This window comes from Geotrypetes seraphini, chromosome 5 (assembly GCF_902459505.1).
Source record: "Geotrypetes seraphini chromosome 5, aGeoSer1.1, whole genome shotgun sequence".
NCBI classification, from domain to species: Eukaryota; Metazoa; Chordata; class Amphibia; order Gymnophiona; family Dermophiidae; genus Geotrypetes; species Geotrypetes seraphini.
In genome coordinates, this window is record NC_047088.1 from 846,696 (window position 1) to 865,425 (window position 18,730).

The following is an 18,730-nucleotide window of genomic DNA, read 5'->3' on the forward strand; positions in this document are numbered from 1 at the left end:
CGGACTTGATGGACCTCGGTCTGATCCGGTGAAGGCATTTCTTATGTTCTTATGTACCTTGTCTGGGAAATCTTGAGTCTCATTTAAATATGAATGAAATCGAGGTCCATGCAGATTTGTATTGTTCTTCATTTGAAGACCCAGATTGGGAGGATTTTTCTAAACTATTCTGTAAATACGCTAAATCATATTGTATATTAGATCCCTGCCCTTCAGATCTTATGACAGCGGCACCTTTAAGCTTTAAATTAAAATTATTGGATTGGCTATTTGATTCTTTGAAGGCAGGAAAATTTCCACAAGAGGAGGGTAATATAATTATTACTCCAATAATTAAGAATAAGAATGAATCTATTTCACTACCAGCCAACGATAGACCTGTGGCATCGATCCCCTTTTTTGTAAAGATTATGAAGGGTTTGGTCCAAATTCAGTTGATGAAATATCTTGAGCAACATTCCTTGCTCCATGATTTTCAATCTGGTTTCAGAACTTATTATAGTACAGAAACGGTGATAGCTACCCTCCCCACCGCAGCTAATCGCTGAGCCAGATAAAAGGCTCAGCGCCTAATGGTGCACAGCCATTCGGCGCACCGTCTAAGGTGCACGTCAAAGGTACTCGCCTTAGTGAGCGCCTTTGCGAAGCGACCAATAAGCGACCAAACCACTACCCTCTCAAGTCCGTCTAACCAGTCCTTGCTAAGCTACAATCTAACACTACCCCATCTACAACACCACAGAACACCCGCTCCCTCCTCAGACCCTGAAGAGACCAACAACTCTTAACAAGCCAAGGAAGGAAAAAACTCCAGCAAATCTCAACAAGCCAAGGAAGGAAAAGAACTTCCCCACCACTCCCCACAACTACAATATCCGCCACTCTTAGCACCACAATGATAACTACACCACAAAAATACCCACAAGCTAAGCTTCACCTGCAATACTACCTACTCATTAGCAAATTAGAAAATGTTCAAACTATTCCTTATGATCATGCAATTCTTATGTGATCCGCCTTGAACTGCAAGATAATGGCGGAATAGAAATCACTAATGTAATGTAATGTTAGATCATCTAAATCAGCGGTCTCAAACACGCGGCACGCGGGCCGCATGTGGCTCCCCAGGTTTTATTTGCGGCCCGCAGTCTGGACGCGATCAACAGCATTTCTCTTCCCCTTTCCCTTCCTTTTGGAGCAGCAGCGTGTCTGGCTGGCTCGTTCTGTTCATAGCCACGGGTTGGCGGCTCCTCGCGCTATCCACTCCTGCATCGGAAGCCCTTCAGACGCAGGCGCGGATCTCACAAGGAGCCGCCACTCGCGGCTTTGAACGGAACGAGCCGGCCAGACACGCTGTTGCTCCACAAGGAAGAGAACGGAAGGGAAGGGGAAAGAGAAATGCTTCTGCTACATAGGAAAGGGGGACCCTAGGGAAATGCTGCTGCTGCTGTACAGGGAAAGGGAGAGGGAGGGAAAGGGGAAGAGAAATGCCTCTCCTGAACAGGAAAGGGGGAAAAGAAATGCTGCTTCTGTTGCTGCTGCTGCACCCAATTGGGGAAAGAGAGGGAAGGAAGGAGAAGGGAGAGGAGAGGAACAAGAGAAGAAGCCAAGTTCATGGGAGGGAGAGAAGGAAAGGAGATATCAGACCATGGAGGGGGAGGAAGAGATGCCAGGGTATGGGGGAAGGGAAGGAGACAGATGCCAGACCAGGGGAAAGGAAGGAAGGAGGGAGGGAGAGAAAGGAAGGAAAGAAATGCCAGACCATGGAAATAGGATGGAAGAAGAGAGAGATAGGAAGGGAAGGTAAGACATGGAAACGTAGAGTTTGAAAAGAAAGCAGAGAAATTGAACATTAAGTTAATGGCAAAGATGGATGCAAGGCAGAAAGTGAAGACGGAGAGAAAAACAGTCAAAGGACAAGAAGGCTCTGGAAACATAGTTGAAAGCACTGAAAAATAAAGTCACCAGACAACAAAGGTAGGGAAAATGATTTTATTTTCAATATAGTGATTGAAATGTGCCAGTTTTGAGAAAGAAAAGATATTAAACTTTAAATGTGAGGGCTGCAGAAAAAATAGGGTACTTGGAGGGCCGCAAAAAAAATAGTTAATGACAATTATGCATAAGGTAAAACTCTTTATAGTTTATAAATCTTTCCTTTAACTGTTAAAGAAAAGATTTATAAACTATAAAGAGTTTTACCTCATGCAAAGCTGTCTTCTAATATAATAAAACGCATGCGCACTCCTATCACGTGCATCCGTTTTCCGTGAGCTGTAGCGACCCGCAGATAGGAGTGCGCTGCTTAGGGTTCCGTTTTTCCGTCTGGCCTGCTCCCTGCCAGTTGGCCGCCTCCCTTGCCAGAGTTATTTTTTCTGTTTACAGGTGCCACGGTGGCTCCTGTCACCAGCCACACCTGGCTAAACACTAACATGCCGTGACTCACCCCCCCCCCCCCCCCGATAACCCCCCCGGCACAACTGAAACCCCCGTTGACCCTCCCATCGCTACAGGGCTGACAAACCCGGCAGAAGCAGCAGTGTCCCAGGCACACTAAACGCTGCTTCGGATCTTCTACTGGCCTAATTTCCTCTGCCGCGTCTCTGATGATGTCATCAGGGACGCGGCAGAGGAAATTAGGCCAGTAGAAGATCCGAAGCAGCGTTTAGTGTGCCTGGGACGCTGCTGCTCCTGCCGGGTTTCTCAGCCCTGTAGTGGTGGGAGGGTCAACGGGGGTTTCAGTTGTGCAGGGTAGGGTCGGAGGGGGGTGGGGGGAGTCAGGCAGGCATCGGGGTGGGGGGGGAGTTTCAGTGGAAGGGGAATGGGAGGCAGGCAGGCTGGTATCGGAGGAGGGGTGGGGGGTTCAATGGAAGGCAGACAGGCAGGATGGCATGGGGGGGTTCCATGGAAACATGCTGCTCAGGGGGATGGGAGGCAGGCAGGCAGACTGGCATGGGGGGGGTTTCAGTGGAAGGGGGATGGGAGGCAGGCAGGCTGGAATTGGAGGGGGGTTGGGGGTTCAATGGAAGGCAGGCACACAGGATGGCATCGGGGGGTTTTTCCATGGAAATATGCTGCTCAGGGGGATGGGAGGCAGGCAGGCTGGCATGGGGGGGTTTCAATGGAAGGGGGATGGGAGGCAACAGAGGGGGTGGGGGGTTTTCAATGGAAGGCAGGCTGGCATCAGAGGGGGGGAGGAAGGAGGCACTGGGGGCACTAAGGACATAGAAAGGGGCACTAAGGACATAGGAAGGAGGCACAGGGAGATTCACAGACAGAAAAAATGACAGATAGGCAGCATGCAAGGACAGAGAGACAAAGAAAAAAAATTCCCAGACAGACAGACATGAAGGGAAGGGGGGGCCGACAAAGAAGAGGACTCGAGCCGCAAGGAAGAAGCTGGGCCTGCCTGCCTGTGGGGAACGCTATAAGGGAAGGGGGGGGGGGCATGGAGCAGGCTAGACCACGGGAAGGGAAGGGAGAGGAGCCGAACGGAGCAGCCAGATCGCAGCAGGACACAACGCGGGGAAGGGGCCAGACAGCAGGAGGGAGGGAGACAGACAGAAAAAGGGAGCCAAGGAGAGCGAGAGACAGAGGGAGAGAGTGAGAAACAGAAAGAAAGAAAGACAGACAGACATATATTCTAGCACCAATTAATGTAACGGGCTTAAAGACTAGTTTCTTTAATAAGACATTAACTATTTTTTCTGCGGCCCTCCAAGTACCTACAAATCCAAAATGTGGCCCCGCAAAGGGTTTGAGTTTGAGACCACTGATCGAAAATGGTCTGTTGAGCAAGGGTAGCAGTGCATTGGTTCTTCGGTTTGATCTGAGTAGCGCCTTTGACTTGGTGGATCACACCAAGTTACTGGCCTGCCTAGATGCCCTAGGGTTGCAAGGTAACGTTCTCTCGTGGTTCAAAGGGTTCCTTGGATCGAGACTCTATCAGGTTAAGTCTAACAATCAGCTTTCCGTAGCTTGGAAAAACCCTTGTGGGTACCTCAGGGTACCCCACTCTCCTCCACATTATTTAATGTGTATCTATCATCTCTGGGGTTTCATTTGAACAAACTGGGCTCTAGACTGTTTAGTTATGCCGATGACATTATGATCATCATTCCTTGTAATACAGCTTTATCTCATATTACCCAAATAATTGAGTCTATACTGAAACTGATGGAATCAGGGTTGCAAGAATTTAAATTCAAATTAAATCATGATAAGACCAAATTCTTTGTTGCATCTCCACCTAGAATTTACATGAACCATCAATTACTATAGACTCAATACTCTATAAGATCAATCCAACGATTAAAATATTGGGAGTTGATATAGATCAACACTTGACCATGAGAAAGCAAGTAGATGCTGTGGTGCAAAAGGGTTATTACACATTGTAGAAGCTGCGTAACATAAAATCATATTTTGAGTTTCTAGCTTTTACACTTTTAGTTCAGTCGTTACTTCTCAGCTATTGTAACAGTTAGAACTACGGCGGAACGCGATCTAGGAGTGATCATTAGCGAGGATATGAAGGTTGCCAATCAAGTGGAGAAGGCTTCCTCCAGGGCAAGACAAATGATGGGGTGTATCCGTAGAGGTTTCGTCAGCAGGAGACCTGAGGTTATGATGCCATTGTACAGAGCCATGGTGAGGCCTCACTTAGAGTACTGTGTTCAGTTTTGGAGCCCACACTACCGAAAGGACGTGCTGAGGATCGAGTCGGTTCAGCGAACGGCCACCAGGATGGTCATGGGGCTCAAGGATCTCACGTATGAAGAAAGACTAAAGAAGTTGCGGCTGTACTCACTTGAGGAAAGAAGAGAACGGGGAGATATGATTGAAACGTATAAGTACATCACGGGACGCATCGAGTCAGAAGATGATATCTTCTGGCTCATGGGACCCTCAACCACCAGAGGGCATCCGCTGAAAATCAGGGGAGGGAAGTTTCATGGCGATCCCAGGAAGTACTTCTTCACCGAAAGAGTGGTGGATCATTGGAACAGACTCCCACCCCAGGTGATAAAGGCCAGTAGCGTAACGGATTTTAAGAAAAAATGGGATACTCACGTGGGATCTTTAAGGGAGTAAATTCAGGGGGGGGATACTTGGAATGGGCAGACTTGGTGGGCTATAGCCCTTTTCTGCCGCTTTTTCTATGTTTCTATGTCCATTTGACATGTACCAAGAAAGAGATGGCTAGGCTTAGACTGATTCAAAATACGGGGATCAAATTAATTTATGGTCTAAAGAAATATGATCATGTAATTCCTTTTTACTGTGAGTTGCATTGGCTTCCAATGGAGGCACGTGTTTGGTTTAAGCTGGGTTGTCTTTGTTATAAAGTTGCATATGGTATTGCTCCAATCTATATGTCTGATAGATTCCTCATAGCATTCCATAAACACAGGAGAGAATCACAATCATTGTTTAATTTTCTGTCTGTAAGGTTGTAAGAGCAAGAAATCCTTGGAACATACACTAGCATTTCAGGTTGCTTTCTATGACAGGGAATTTAGGCAACTTTTGCGTAGTGCTTGCTCTTAGAACTCAATTGAAAACTCATCTTTTTTCAAAATATTTAGTGAACTAATTTAAATCATCTTTGGGTTATGCTATTTTTAATCTTTTGTTCACCACACTGAATATACGGTTATGTGGTTTATAAGTATGATGTTATGTTATATAGCCCTTCCCACAGTCCATGGCAGACCCTTAATATCCCCCAAATGTTCAGTGTTTCATCTCTCTCCACACATAAAACAACCCTACACCAAACAGTTTTACTCTATGGGCTGATGTTTTGTTACAGTTCAGGCAGCCCTTCTCAACAGAGACCTGAGCCCCTCTTCTTTGCCAGTGGGCAACACTAGGCAGTACTTCTACTTTCACATCTCTTCTTAAAGTTTTTGTGGCTATAGTGGAGCAGGAATCAAATCTCTGCACAATTATTTACCCTGACCACTAAATAAGCTTCACAATACTGCCCTGACTTCCTATAGCTAGGGCCAGTATGTGGGGGAATTCTAACCTTCCTTATATAGAACATATGTTCCTGTACCCACCCGAAGTTCCCAGATGTTCAGTGACTCAGGACAGGGACAAGCTTTGGGCTCTTAACACAGCTTTACTTTTAAACAGGGCTCCCAACTTCAGCTGTGTTCTTAATCAACAGGATCATTTTATTTAACCACCAAACAGTTGGGTTTCTTGGCTAATCAATTTAATCAAACATGCATTCATCACTCATGCCTTGTTCTGGATCAAAACTGCACTCCAAGGCAAAATCTTCGTCATTTAAATCATAGCCCTGTTCAGATACCTCCGTACACGCTTCCTCTCCGTCTTCTGGCTCCCTGCCCCCTACCGGTGGGTGCCCTCGTTTCTCATAGTCAGCTTTTGAAAATCCTTCCACAAAATCTTCCCCTTCCCAAGCTAACCTTTCCCTGGGAAATTGATACCTTTCTTTCCTGTTTGCTTCTGGCAGAACTCTCCTGTGGGGCAGAGGGACTGGAGTATAAATTCTCTCAGAGTTTGTCTGCATGCCTGGGAGATAAGAAAATAAAAAGTGCCTCTGTTGGGTCAGACCAGAGGTCCATTGTGCCCAGCAGTCCGCTCGCGCGGCGGCCCAACAGGTCCAGGACCTGTGTAATCTAATCTAATCCTTAGGTTTGTATACCACATCATCTCCACGTTCGTAGAGCTCGGCGTGGTTTACAGTAGATGAAATAGGAAAGAACTACAACAGAGGGTTAGAGGTAGAAGTGTGAAGAATATTAGAGGACTTGGGATGCCAGATATAAGAGTTTTCTTGATTCCTAAGTTGTAGTAGTCCTCTATCTATACCCCTCTATCCCCTTTTCTTTCAGAAAATTATCCAATTCCTTCTTAAACCCTAATGCCATACTATGTCCTATCACGCCCTCTGGAAGCTCATTCCAGGTGTCCACCACCCGCTGGGTGAAGAAAAACTTCCTAGCATTGGTTTTGAATCTGTCCCCTTTCAGCTTTTCCGAATGCCCTCTCATTCTTGTAGTTTTTGAAAGTCCCTCTCCACTTTCTCTATGCCTTTCATGATCTTGTAAGTCTCTATCATATCCCCTCTAATTCTCCTCTTCTCTAGGGAAAAGAGCCCCAGTTTCTTCAGTCTCTCAGTGTATGAAAGGTTTTCCATACCCTTTATCAAACGTGTCGCTCTCCTCTGAACCCTCTCGTGTATCGCCATATCCTTTTTAAGGTACGGCGACCAGTATTGGACACAGTACTCCAGATGCGGACTGATACAATGGCAGGATAACTTATTTTGTTCTGGTTGTAATACCCTTCTTGATTATACTCAAGTTTTTCAAGTTTTCAAGTTTAATAATTGTTTTGATTAATCGCTTAATCATATTTCTAAGCGATGAAAAAATTAAAATTACAATTTATGGGAAACAATACATTACAAAACAATACATAATGACATTCGAAATTAAAAATTTAACTTTACAAACTTATATACACAAGGAGGGGGGGAGATGAAATACAAAATCAATATAGAAAAGTAGAACAAAAAGGGAAAAATACAAAATGAGCAACAGAAAGACAATATAATATAGTACAATAAAAATAATCTGAGCTGCGGAGAGTTTCGTTAATTACCAAAAGCATCTTTAAAGAGAAATGTTTTTAAATTACTTTTGAATTTCTCAAGATTCTGCTCTTTCCTTAAATAAATTGGAAGGGCGTTCCACAACTGAGGTGCGGTAACAGAGAAAATGAATTGTCGTCTTGTATTGATAACCTTAAGAGATGGAATAGTTAGTAAGTTCTGTTCGTTGGATCTCAGAGTTCTGTTTGGAGAATATGGAATTAATAGTTTATAAATAAATGCTGGGGTTTTATTAAGAAGGGCTTTGAAAGTGAGTATGCATAGTTTGTATGTTATCCGATGGGTGACTGGAAGCCAGTGCGCATCTTTTAAAAGGGGTGTTACATGATCAAATTTCCTAGTTTTAGTTATAAGTTTAATGGAAGTATTTTGAATGATCTGTAAGCGTTTTATTTCATTTAAAGAGATTCCTTTAAAAAGAGCATTACAATAATCAATTTTGGAGATCACCAAAGAGTGAATAAGAATATTAAGTGATTTAGAACATAAAAATTTTGAAATTGATCGAATTTGTCTTAGTCTATAAAAGGTTGTTTTAATAATGTTACTAATGTGATCATGAAAATTCAATTTGTGATCAAAGATCACCCCTAGAATTTTAGTATTGCTAACTGTAGGGGGACATTTTTTATAGAAATGGGAGCAACAAGGGAAGAACTGTCTTTCCAGGGGAAAAGCATCACATTAGTTTTTTTTAGCATCACATTAGTTTTTTTTATATTAAGTGCTAATCTGTTTAAGTCTAGCCAATGGTAGATTTGATTGAGTTTCTCATTGATCGCTATGATATCAGAAGTTTTGTTAGCGTCTAATGGATGTAGAAGCTGGTTATCGTCAGCGTAGGCAAAGACTTGGAAACACACAGATTGGCATAAAGTAAGTAGAGGGGCAAGGAAAATATTAAATAATAAAGGGGAAAGAATAGACCCTTGAGGGACACCATATGTAGACTGTGAAGATTTAGATATTGAATCTTTAAAAGAAACAGTAGAAGTATGATTTGTAAGATATGATACAAACCAAGAAAAAACTTGGTCTGTAATACCAATGGATTGGAGTCTATCCAGAAGAAATTGGTGATCGATCGTATTGAAGGCTGATGAGAGATCAATGGAGATTAATAGAATTGACTGATGGTGATCTAGAAAATATTGGATAGAAGTAGTCATACCAATCAAAGAATGTTCAGTGCTATGGTGATGTCTAAAACCGGTTTGATTCGGATGTAGAACATTAGTTTTTTCCACAAACTCTGAAATTTGATTAAAGACTCCTTTTTCTGTCAATTTTGCCAGAAAAGGAATGTTTGCTGTTGGTCTGAAGTTAGATAGATCTTCAGAGCTCATTTTCCTATCTTTAATAATAGGACGGATGATTGATTTCTTCCAGGCTGTTGGTACGGTATTTTGACTTAGGCTTTCATAAATTATCTTATGGATGAAAGGACCGAAAATATTAAAGTAACATTTGAGAATGAACGGAGGAATTAGATCAGCTTTAGAGCCCTTAATATTTATGGATTTGAGAATAGACTCAATTTCATTTAGACTTGGCATGTTAAATCTTGAACATTTTGAATATAATGAATCTGAATCGGTTTGTTCATAAGCAAAAGTTATATATTGATTCACTGTAAAAGTGTTTCTGATTTTATTAATTTTTTCAATAAAATGGTCAGCGAGTTCCTGAGCAGTGGGCAAAGATGCAACAGCTTCTGATTGTTGTTTATTTAAATTTGTTATTGAATTAAGTATAGTATAGAGAATTGATTGATTTTTAGCTTTCAAAATGTTATCAGAATAAAATTTCATTTTTGTTTGGTTTATTTTTTGTTTGTAGAATTTAGATTGTTCAATGAATGTTTGAAAGTTTATTTTAGTTTTTTATTTTCTCCACTTACATTCCGAAGATCTTGGTTGTTTTTTAATGAGAGAAAGTTCAGCCGTGAACCATGGGTTCTGAATTTTGCGAGCAGAAATAACTTTAGATTGTACTGGTGCAAGTTTATCTAATAATGATTTAATGGCAATGTTCCAATGGTTGATTAAATCATCTATAGAATGAGTTCTAGATTCAGAGAAATCTAATTTAAATGTTGAACTAATTGAGTCTGAAGAGAGGTCATTGAAATTTCTAAAATTTATTGATTGTTGTTTAATGTAAGGTAAGTTATGTGAAGCAGTATGTGTAATTGTTATTAAAAAGTGGTCTGACCATGGGACTGGTAGACAGCAGTTTACTGAAAAATTGTTTCTTGCGGATGTTGTTATTAGGGCCATATCAATTGTGTGTCCTGCTTGGTGGGTTGGCATTGTTAGTAGTGGATAAAAGTCTAATTGTTTTATATAAGAAAGAATAGTTTTAGTGTAATCTATTCGCTCTCTTAGCGGCCGCTGCGCACTGTGCCGACCGCTTCATTGTCCCGTCCACTATTACCCCCAAGTCCCGTTCTTGGGTACTCTCAGTCAATAACATCCCTCCCATCGTATAGCTGTACCTCGGGTTTCTGCTTCCCACATGCAATACTTTACATTTCTCTACATTGAACTTCATCTGCCATCTTGTCGCCCATTCCCCTAGCTTGTTCAGGTCCCTTTGTAATTCTTTGCAGTCCTCTTTGGTCCGAGCAGCACTAAATAGTTTGGTGTCATCTGCAAATTTTATTATTTTGCACTTCGTCCCTGTTTCTATATCATTTATAAATATATTGAATAGCAGCGGTCCGAGCACCAACCTCTGCGGAACACCACTCATGACCCTCCTCCAGTCCAAGTAGTGGCCTTTCACTCCTACCTTCTGCTTCCTCCCCACCAACCAATTTCTGATCCATCTGTGTACGTCTCCTTCCTCCCCATGGTTCTTCAGTTTCCAAAGTAGGTGTTCATGGGGTATCTTGTCAAAGGCTTTCTGGAAATCTAAATATACGATGTCTATGGGATCCCCTTTGTCCATCCGTTTATTAATTCCTTCGAAGTAGTGCAGTAAGTTTGTTAGGCATGATCTCCCCTTGCAGAAGCCATGTTGGCTTGTGGTTAGAAGTTTATTCCTTTCAAAATGCTCATCAATGCTGTCTTTTATCAGCGCTTCCGCCATTTTCCCTGGAATCGAGGTCAGACTCACCGGCATCCAAGCTCTTGAATGCTCCTGCTCCTCCCAACTCTCAGCTGTAGGAAATTTATTCTTCCAGGGCTTCTGCACTTCCTGAGGCACATCAGCTCTGCTGGTTCCACGAGTGGAGTCCCACAGGGGTCGGTGCTGGGACCACTCCTGTTCAATATATTTATTAACGACTTGGAGACAGGGACGAACTGTGAGGTCATTAAATTTGCGGACGACACCAAACTCTACAGCAGGGTTAGAACCAAGGAAGACTGTGAAAACCTGCAAAGGGACTTAACGAGATTGGAAGACTGGGCAAAAAAATGGCAAATGAGTTTTAACACTGAGAAATGCAAAGTCATGCATGTAGGGAAAAAGAACCCGATGTTCAACTATAAAATGGGGGGATCGTTGCTGGGGGTGAGCAAACTTGAAAGAGACCTGGGGGTAATGGTAGATACAACATTGAAAGCATCAGCACAGTGTGCGACAGCCTCAAAGAAAGCGAACAGAATGTTGGGTATCATCAAAAAGGGTATCACGACCAGGATGAAGGAAGTCATTTTGCCGCTATATCGGGCGATGGTGCGCCCACATCTGGAGTACTGTGTCCAGTACTGGTCGCCGTACCTCAAAAAGGACATGGCGGTACTTGAGGGAGTCCAGAGAAGAGCGACAAAGTTGATAAAGGGTATGGAAAACTTCTCATATGCGGACAGATTGGAAATGCTGGGGCTATTCTCTCTGGAAAAGCGGAGACTTAGGGGAGATATGTTAGAAACCTTCAAAATCATGAAGGGTATAGAGAAGGTAGACAGGGACAAATTCTTCAGGCTGTGGGGAGCCACAAGCACAAGGGGGCACTCGGAGAAATTGAAAAAGGACAGGTTTAGAACAAATGTTAGGAGGCTCTTTTTCACTCAGAGGGTAGTGGACACATGGAATGAGCTCCCGGAGGCTGTAATAGGCCAGAGCATGCTACAGGGGTTCAAGGAAGGTCTAGATAAGTTCCTAAAAGATAAGGGGATTGAGGGGTACAGAAAGAAGTAGAGGTAGGTTATAGGATTAGACAGAAACCACTTCACAGGTCACGGACCTGATGGGCCGCCGCGGGAGCGGGCCACTGGGCGCGATGGATCTCTGGTCTGACCCAGTGGAGGCAACTTCTTATGTTCCTCCCCTCACTTTAACCCTTTGGCAGCCTGCACTACTGTAGTTCCCTCTGCAGATTTGTATAAGGAATAATAGGGTAATAAAGTAGAGCCTTGTACTGCTGCTGCACTATTGCCTATCCCTGCTTTTCTGAGGTGCCTGCGGTCTGCTTGTCAGACTTTAAAGTCCTATTTCTTTCCCTAGGAATGGGCACTGGTTTATCACAGGTAGGGCTAGCAGCAGGGTTTATGGACATGACAGGGTCTTCCCTATCACACTCCATCCCACTGGGCTCCATTACCAACTGCTGGAATAGTTCTCCTTGTAGAGAATCCAGGATCTCCCTACTTCTAGGACATCCTGCAATAGGAATACCCCAATCAACACCTGGCATGTTAAAATCACCTATTAGAAGTGCCTCCCCTTTTACAGCTATATTTTGAATGTCTTCCATTAAATCTCTGTCCACTCAATTTAGTGATGTACATACCAAAAAAATATTTTTGCATGGATTTTGCAAAACTTTACTCACTGGGGCAGGAGTCTTGGGTTTCCCATCATCTTCCTCATCAAACCCTTCAATATCTACATCAGAGTCTTCCTCAACCATCCGACCTCGTCCTAAACGAATCTGAATAGAGAAAACTAATATTAGAAAACAAGTCATGAAAAATCTTTAAATGCTTTCGGAGCTGATGCCTTTGTTTTTTTCAGAGGCAGCACGGGCACTTCCTCTCCATCTTCTGACTCAAGTGGAGCAGTTTCCTGTGCACAGCGTTAAGCTTTTCCTTTATTTTCAGCTGGCAGTTCACCCCTGTTTCTTTCAGACTTCTAGCCCAACAGGAGCAAGGGTTGGATCTCAGCATCAGTATGAAAGTGTATAACATTTACATTACTTAACAATTTACAGCAAACATTTCAGCTGTTTTCATTTAAAGAAAATGATTTTTAAAACTTATTATAGCTTAAAAATATACTTTCTTTGTGATTGCTTCCCTTTCTCCATGTCTGTTCCTCTTCTCAATCCCTTGTCATTTATGTCCTTGCTCATCTCTCAAGCCCTTTAATATTTTATCTCCCTTTTAATCTGTCCTCTACAGTCTTTCACGTCCTATCTTCCACAGCTGAGTTTGATCAAGGCCCATCAAGCCCAGCATTTTGTTACCGACAGTGGCCATTTTGAGTCACAAGTACATAGACGATCCCAAATTTCCCATAATTCATGTCCAGGGATGAGCAATGGCTCTCTAAAGCATAAGTATAGCATGAGAAGGGGGGAGGGAAGGGGCAGGACCTCCTCCCCTAAATCTTGTGGTTGCTAAAGCTGACTGGGTATTTCTCCTTCAGCAATACAAATTTCTTAATCTTTGCCACCCCATGCTCCTGTTTACTTAGGCCAGGGGTGTCAAAGTCCCTCCTCGAGGGCCGCAATCCAGTCGGGTTTTCAGGATTTCCCTAATGAATATGCATGAGATCTATTTGCATGCACTGCTTTCATTGTATGCTAATAGATCTCATGCATATTCATTGGGGAAATCCTGAAAACCCGACTGGACTGCGGCCCTCGAGGAGGGACTTTGACACCCCTGACTTAGGCAATCATTTTTATGCTCATTTTCTCTTTTGAATCCAGCTATTTTAGTTGCATTAACTATGTCCTCCAGCAACAAATTCCACAATTAATTATGCATGTGGTAAATCACTTCCTATGACTTTTTTTCAATCTGTAGGGAAGGGTTAGGATGGCCGTTATACAGACAGTCCCTGGATTAAGAACGAGTTCCATTTTTTAAACCGTTCTTAACTTGAATTTGTATGTAACTCGAATCCTAGTAGTCTACCCACCTTCTCAACCTCCTTGAGGCCCCTCTTGCATCCCTTTCCATCCATCCCACTGTTCCCTCTCCACCACCACATCCAACATTACTCATTCTCATCTCTCTCTTCCCCATGCATCTCTACCTCACTCCTCTCCCACCACCATGTCCAATAATTCTCTGCCTCCTTATACCCAACAATTCTCCTCTTTCTTCATCTCCCCATGTGCACCATCTTTTTCACCTCTCTCAGACACCCATTCCCCTCTCTCAGACACCCAATTTTCCCTTCCTATTCCCTCCCTCACTCCTTCCATTCTTCCATCCTATGGTTCATGCTCCCCTCCCTCCTTCCTTTCATTCTGTGTCCCAAGTTCCTTACCTCTTCCTGCTTCCCTCCATCATTTGTCCTAAGTTTGTTCTTCCTCCCTTCCTGTAGAGTCCCAATGCGTCCCTCTCTCTCTTCATTCGGTGCCTAAGTACATGCCTTCCTCTGGCGGGTGTTTACCTTCTGGCTGGCTCCCTCCTCCTTCTTACTGCAGTCATTTCTATGCAGAAAGCCGTGGGTGGCAGCTGAGCCAGAAGCGTTCCCTCGGACGATGGAGCTTCGAGAAGCTTCCTACCGCATTTCCCTATGTCATTGATACCCAGAAGTACCAAGACATCAGATTCTTCCCCAACAATGTCTAAAATCTTATACAGGTGACACGTGAGGTCCGTCCAACGTCAGAGGGAAGGCTTCCCTTCAGCTGCAGGATGAACTTAAGAGCTGCCACCCGTGGCATTGTGCAGAGAAACGACTGCGGCAGGAAGGAGGAGGGAGCTGGCCAGAAGGTAAATACCTGCCAGAGGGAGGCACAAACTTGAGGCACAGAATGGAGGGATGGAGGGTCATGGGTGTGTTGGGACTCGGGAGGGAGGGACTGGGGTGCGTTGGGACTTGGGAGGGAAGGAGGGAAAGGGGCACATTTGGACTCAGGAGGGAAGGAGAGGAGCGTATTGGGACTCAGGAGGGAGGGAGAGGGGCGCGAAGGGACACCAGCATAAGTCAGATGTTCGTAAAATGGGGACTGCCTATACTGGGATCATTAGGCATGTAGATAGCTGAATGGCTGGTGGATGAGAATCGCTTGGTCACTTGCCTGCCTGGTGCAAAGGTGGCGGATCTCACGCATCACCTATATAAGATTTTAGACAGTGCTGGGGAGGAATCTGATGTCTTGGTACATGTGGATACCAATGACATAGTGAAATGAGGTAGGGAAGTTCTGGAAGTCAAATTACCAAGTACTTGGATGTAAAGCTGTTGTTTGAATTTGATCACGTCACTCCCTTACAAAGAGTGCGCATTAGCTGCTGATACTACATTGAATCACATATAAAATAGCTCTTCTCTCTTTCAAAACCCAAAATACTAAAGAACCAGCTTTCATTCATAAGCTCCTAATTCCTCATGATCCCTCTAGAGCAGGGGTAGGCAATTACGATCCTTGAGAACTGGAGCCAGGTCAGGTTTTCAGGATATTCCCCATAAATATGCATGAGACAGATTTGCATCTCAAGGAGGCAGTGCATGCAAATCCATCTCATACATATTCATTGTGGATATCCTGAAAACCTGACCTGGCTCCGGCTCTCGAGGACCGGAATTGCCTACCTATTCTCTAGAGCCCTAAGATCTGCTTCTCAACACCTTCTTCACATACCATCTTTAAAATTCATTAGTACTTGTTGGGCAGCTACATTCGCAACTACACCTCCTATAATCTGGAATTCTCAACCTCCACATAAAAGGGCTGAAAAAACTTTAGATAAATTTAAGGGAAGCCTTAAATGTTTTCTTTTTAAAGATACATATGAATGTTAAATGACTCTTGTATCTGCCCTGATTGATTACCAACTTGACCCCCTTCAACTTATCAACATGATCTGCTTCACTGCCCTTCTGTTTTTACCCTATACGTTCTCCTTTCCTTTTAAATTGTAGTTCCCCCCACTTTCCTCTTTTTTTTTTTTTTTTTTACATCTGTCAAGTTTTGTTCAGTACTGTGTTCTTCAACCACGGGAGCGCATTGCATTCCAGGCATTCACCACCCTCTCCATAAAATAGAATTTCCTAACATTGCTCTTGAATCTACCACCCCTCAACCTAAAATTATGTCCTCTGGTTTTACCATTTTCCTTTCTCTGGAAAATGGTAAAACGTTAATACCCTTCAAGTATTTCAACATCTGAATCATATCTCCCATGTCCCTCCTTTCCTCTAGGGTAAACATATTCAGGGCTTCCAGTCTCTCCTCCTACGTCTTCTGGCGCAAGCCTCCTATCATTTTCGTCGCCCTCCTCTGGACCACTTCAAGTCTTCTTATGTCCTTCACCAGATACGGTCTTCAAAACTGAACACAATACTCCAAGTGGGGCCTCACCAATGACCTATACAGGGGCATCAACACCTTCTTCCTTCTACTGGCTACACACCTCTCTTTATACAGCCCAGCATCCTTCTGGCAGCAGCCACTGCCTTGTCACACTATTTTTTCGCCTTTAGATCTTCAGACACTATCACCCCAAGGTCCTTCTCCCCGTCCGTGCATATCAGCTTCTCAGCTCCCAGCATATAAGGTTCCTTTCTTTGCATTGAATTTTAGTTGCCAGGCATTAGACCATTCCTCTAACTTTTGCAGATCCTTTTTAATATTTTCACTCCCTCTTCGGTATCTACTCTGTTACAAATCTTGGTATCATCCGTAAAAATGCAAACTTTTCCTTCTAACCCTTCAGCAATGTCACTCACAAACATATTGAACAGGATTGGCCCAGCACCGAATCCTGAGGGACTCCACTATTCACCTTTCTTTCTTCCGAGCGACTTCCATTAACCACCATCCTCTGGCGTCTGTCCGACAGCCAGTTTCTAACCCAGTTCACCACTTTGGGTCTTAACTTCAGCCCTTCAAGTTTGTTCAAGAGCCTCCTATGAGGAACTGTATCAAAGGCTTTGCTGAAATCTAAGCAAATTATATCTAGCATATGTCTTCGATCCAGCTCTCCGGTTATCCAATCAAAAAATTCAATCAGGTCCGTTTGGCACGATTTACCTTTTGTAAAGCCATGTTGCCTCGCATGCTGTAACCCATTAGATTCATGGGAGTACACTATCCTTTCTTTCAGTAACACTTCCATTATTTTTCCAACAACCGAAGTGAGGCTCACCGTCCTGTAGTTTCCCGCTTCATCCCTGTGAATTTTGCGAATAGGGACCACATCCGCTCTCCTCCAATCCCCAGGAATCACTCCTGTCTCCAGAGATTTGTTGAACAAGTCTTTAATAGGACCCGCCAGAACTTCTCTGAGCTCCCTCAGTATCCTGAAGTTGCTCATAAACACTTTCCTCCGTGAATGGTGCAGAATCTACTCCATTTTCTCGTGTTACTTTGCCAGACAATCTTGCTCCTTCTCCAGGATTTTCTTCCGTGAACACATAACAGAAGTATTTGTTTAGCATGTTTGCTTTTTCATCACTCTCCATATATCGCTTCCTAGCATCTTTTAGTTTATCAATTCCATTTTTCATCTTCCTCCTTTCAGTAATATATCTGCAAAAAATTTTATCTCCCTTTTTTACATTTTTAGCCATTTGTTCTTCCACCTGCGCTTTCGCCAGACATATCTCTCTCTTGGCTTCTTTCAGTTTCACCCTGTAGTCCTTTCTGCACTCCTCTTTTTGGTTTTTTTCTATATTTCACGAACGCCAACTCTTTTGCCTTTATTTTCTCCGCCACTAGTTTGGAGAACTACATCGGTTTCCTTTTTCTCTTGTTTTTATTTATTTTCTTCACATAAAGGTCTGTAGCACAATTGGATTATTGTAATTCTGTTTATGTAAGCCTAAGTAAGGGAAGTTTAAAACGTCTTCAATTGACAGCAGCAAAGCTGATATTCGGAAAGAGAAAATTTGACCATGTATCTCCTCTGCTGAGACAACTCCATTGGCTCCCTGTTTACTTTAGGATACACTTTAAATGTGTCTGTGTAGTATTCAAAATATTGCAAGGTATACAGTATTTATATTCCTATTACCTCTATCTTTGAACGCACAACGATCTGTTGACTCAAGAAACATTACAAAAATACAAACTTTCTTTTCCATCTTTTAAGGGAATAAAATCAACTGGTAAGATATATATATTCACAGAGATCTGGATTGAAATTCCATCTATTATTAGAACTCATTTGTTTGTTGTATATGGAAGTGGGAGGGGGTTATATCTTTTTGTTGTATGATATGGTAGATTTTCAAGTGATATTGTATTCTAATTGTTTGATATTTACTGTACACTTGTTGTGAATTATAAAATGAATAAAGAATTAAAAAAAAAAAAGAACTCATGTTTCCCTTCATACCTTTTGTAAATCTATGAAAACATTACTATTCCAACAGTATTTAGATAACTGTCTCAAGGAAAACAAATAATTTTATTCATTAGTCGACAGGGAATCTTATTCAACAGATAACAGGAAATCTTTGACTAATAATTAATTTTCAACCCCAAAAATATCTGTCTTATCTGAAGCTTATTTTGTTAACTGAGTCGAGCTCCTTTTTAGGAGATGATATGGTATATAAATCTCGAGCTCCTTTTTAGGAAATGATACGGTATATAAATCTAAGTCTTAGATTAGGTACTTGGGACCTGGGTTGGCCACTTATGGTCTTATGCTTTTTGCGCTGTTTGAAAGGTTAAACAATCATCTGTTACTCGGTTTTGCTTCTCTTCATAAGGAAGGTTTTACAGCCCTTTTATAATTTTTGTCACCCTTCTCGAAACCATTTCTAGCTCTGCTATATCCTGTTTAAGACTGGGCATCCAGAACTGTACATAATATACAAGACGTGATAACACAAGGGGTGTATAGAAAGGCAAAATTGTCTTCTCTGTTTTGCTCTCCATTCCTTTGGAAATATTACCTGACATTCGATGTGCTCTTTTTGACAGCCACTAGGCTG

At 42.8% G+C, this 18,730-nt stretch overlaps 1 protein-coding gene across 5 annotated transcripts in view; it reads right to left on the reverse strand.

Moving 5' to 3' along the window:
- The window catches only part of TAF1 (TATA-box binding protein associated factor 1), a 596,267-nt gene that overhangs the window by 47,463 nt on the left and 530,074 nt on the right, over positions 1-18,730 (reverse strand). For all 5 annotated transcript variants that reach the window (XM_033945528.1, XM_033945529.1, XM_033945526.1 and 2 more), the window contains one exon: positions 12,438-12,536. In XM_033945528.1, the coding sequence (XP_033801419.1) occupies positions 12,438-12,536 (99 nt within the window). The remainder of the gene's footprint in view (positions 1-12,437; positions 12,537-18,730) is intronic.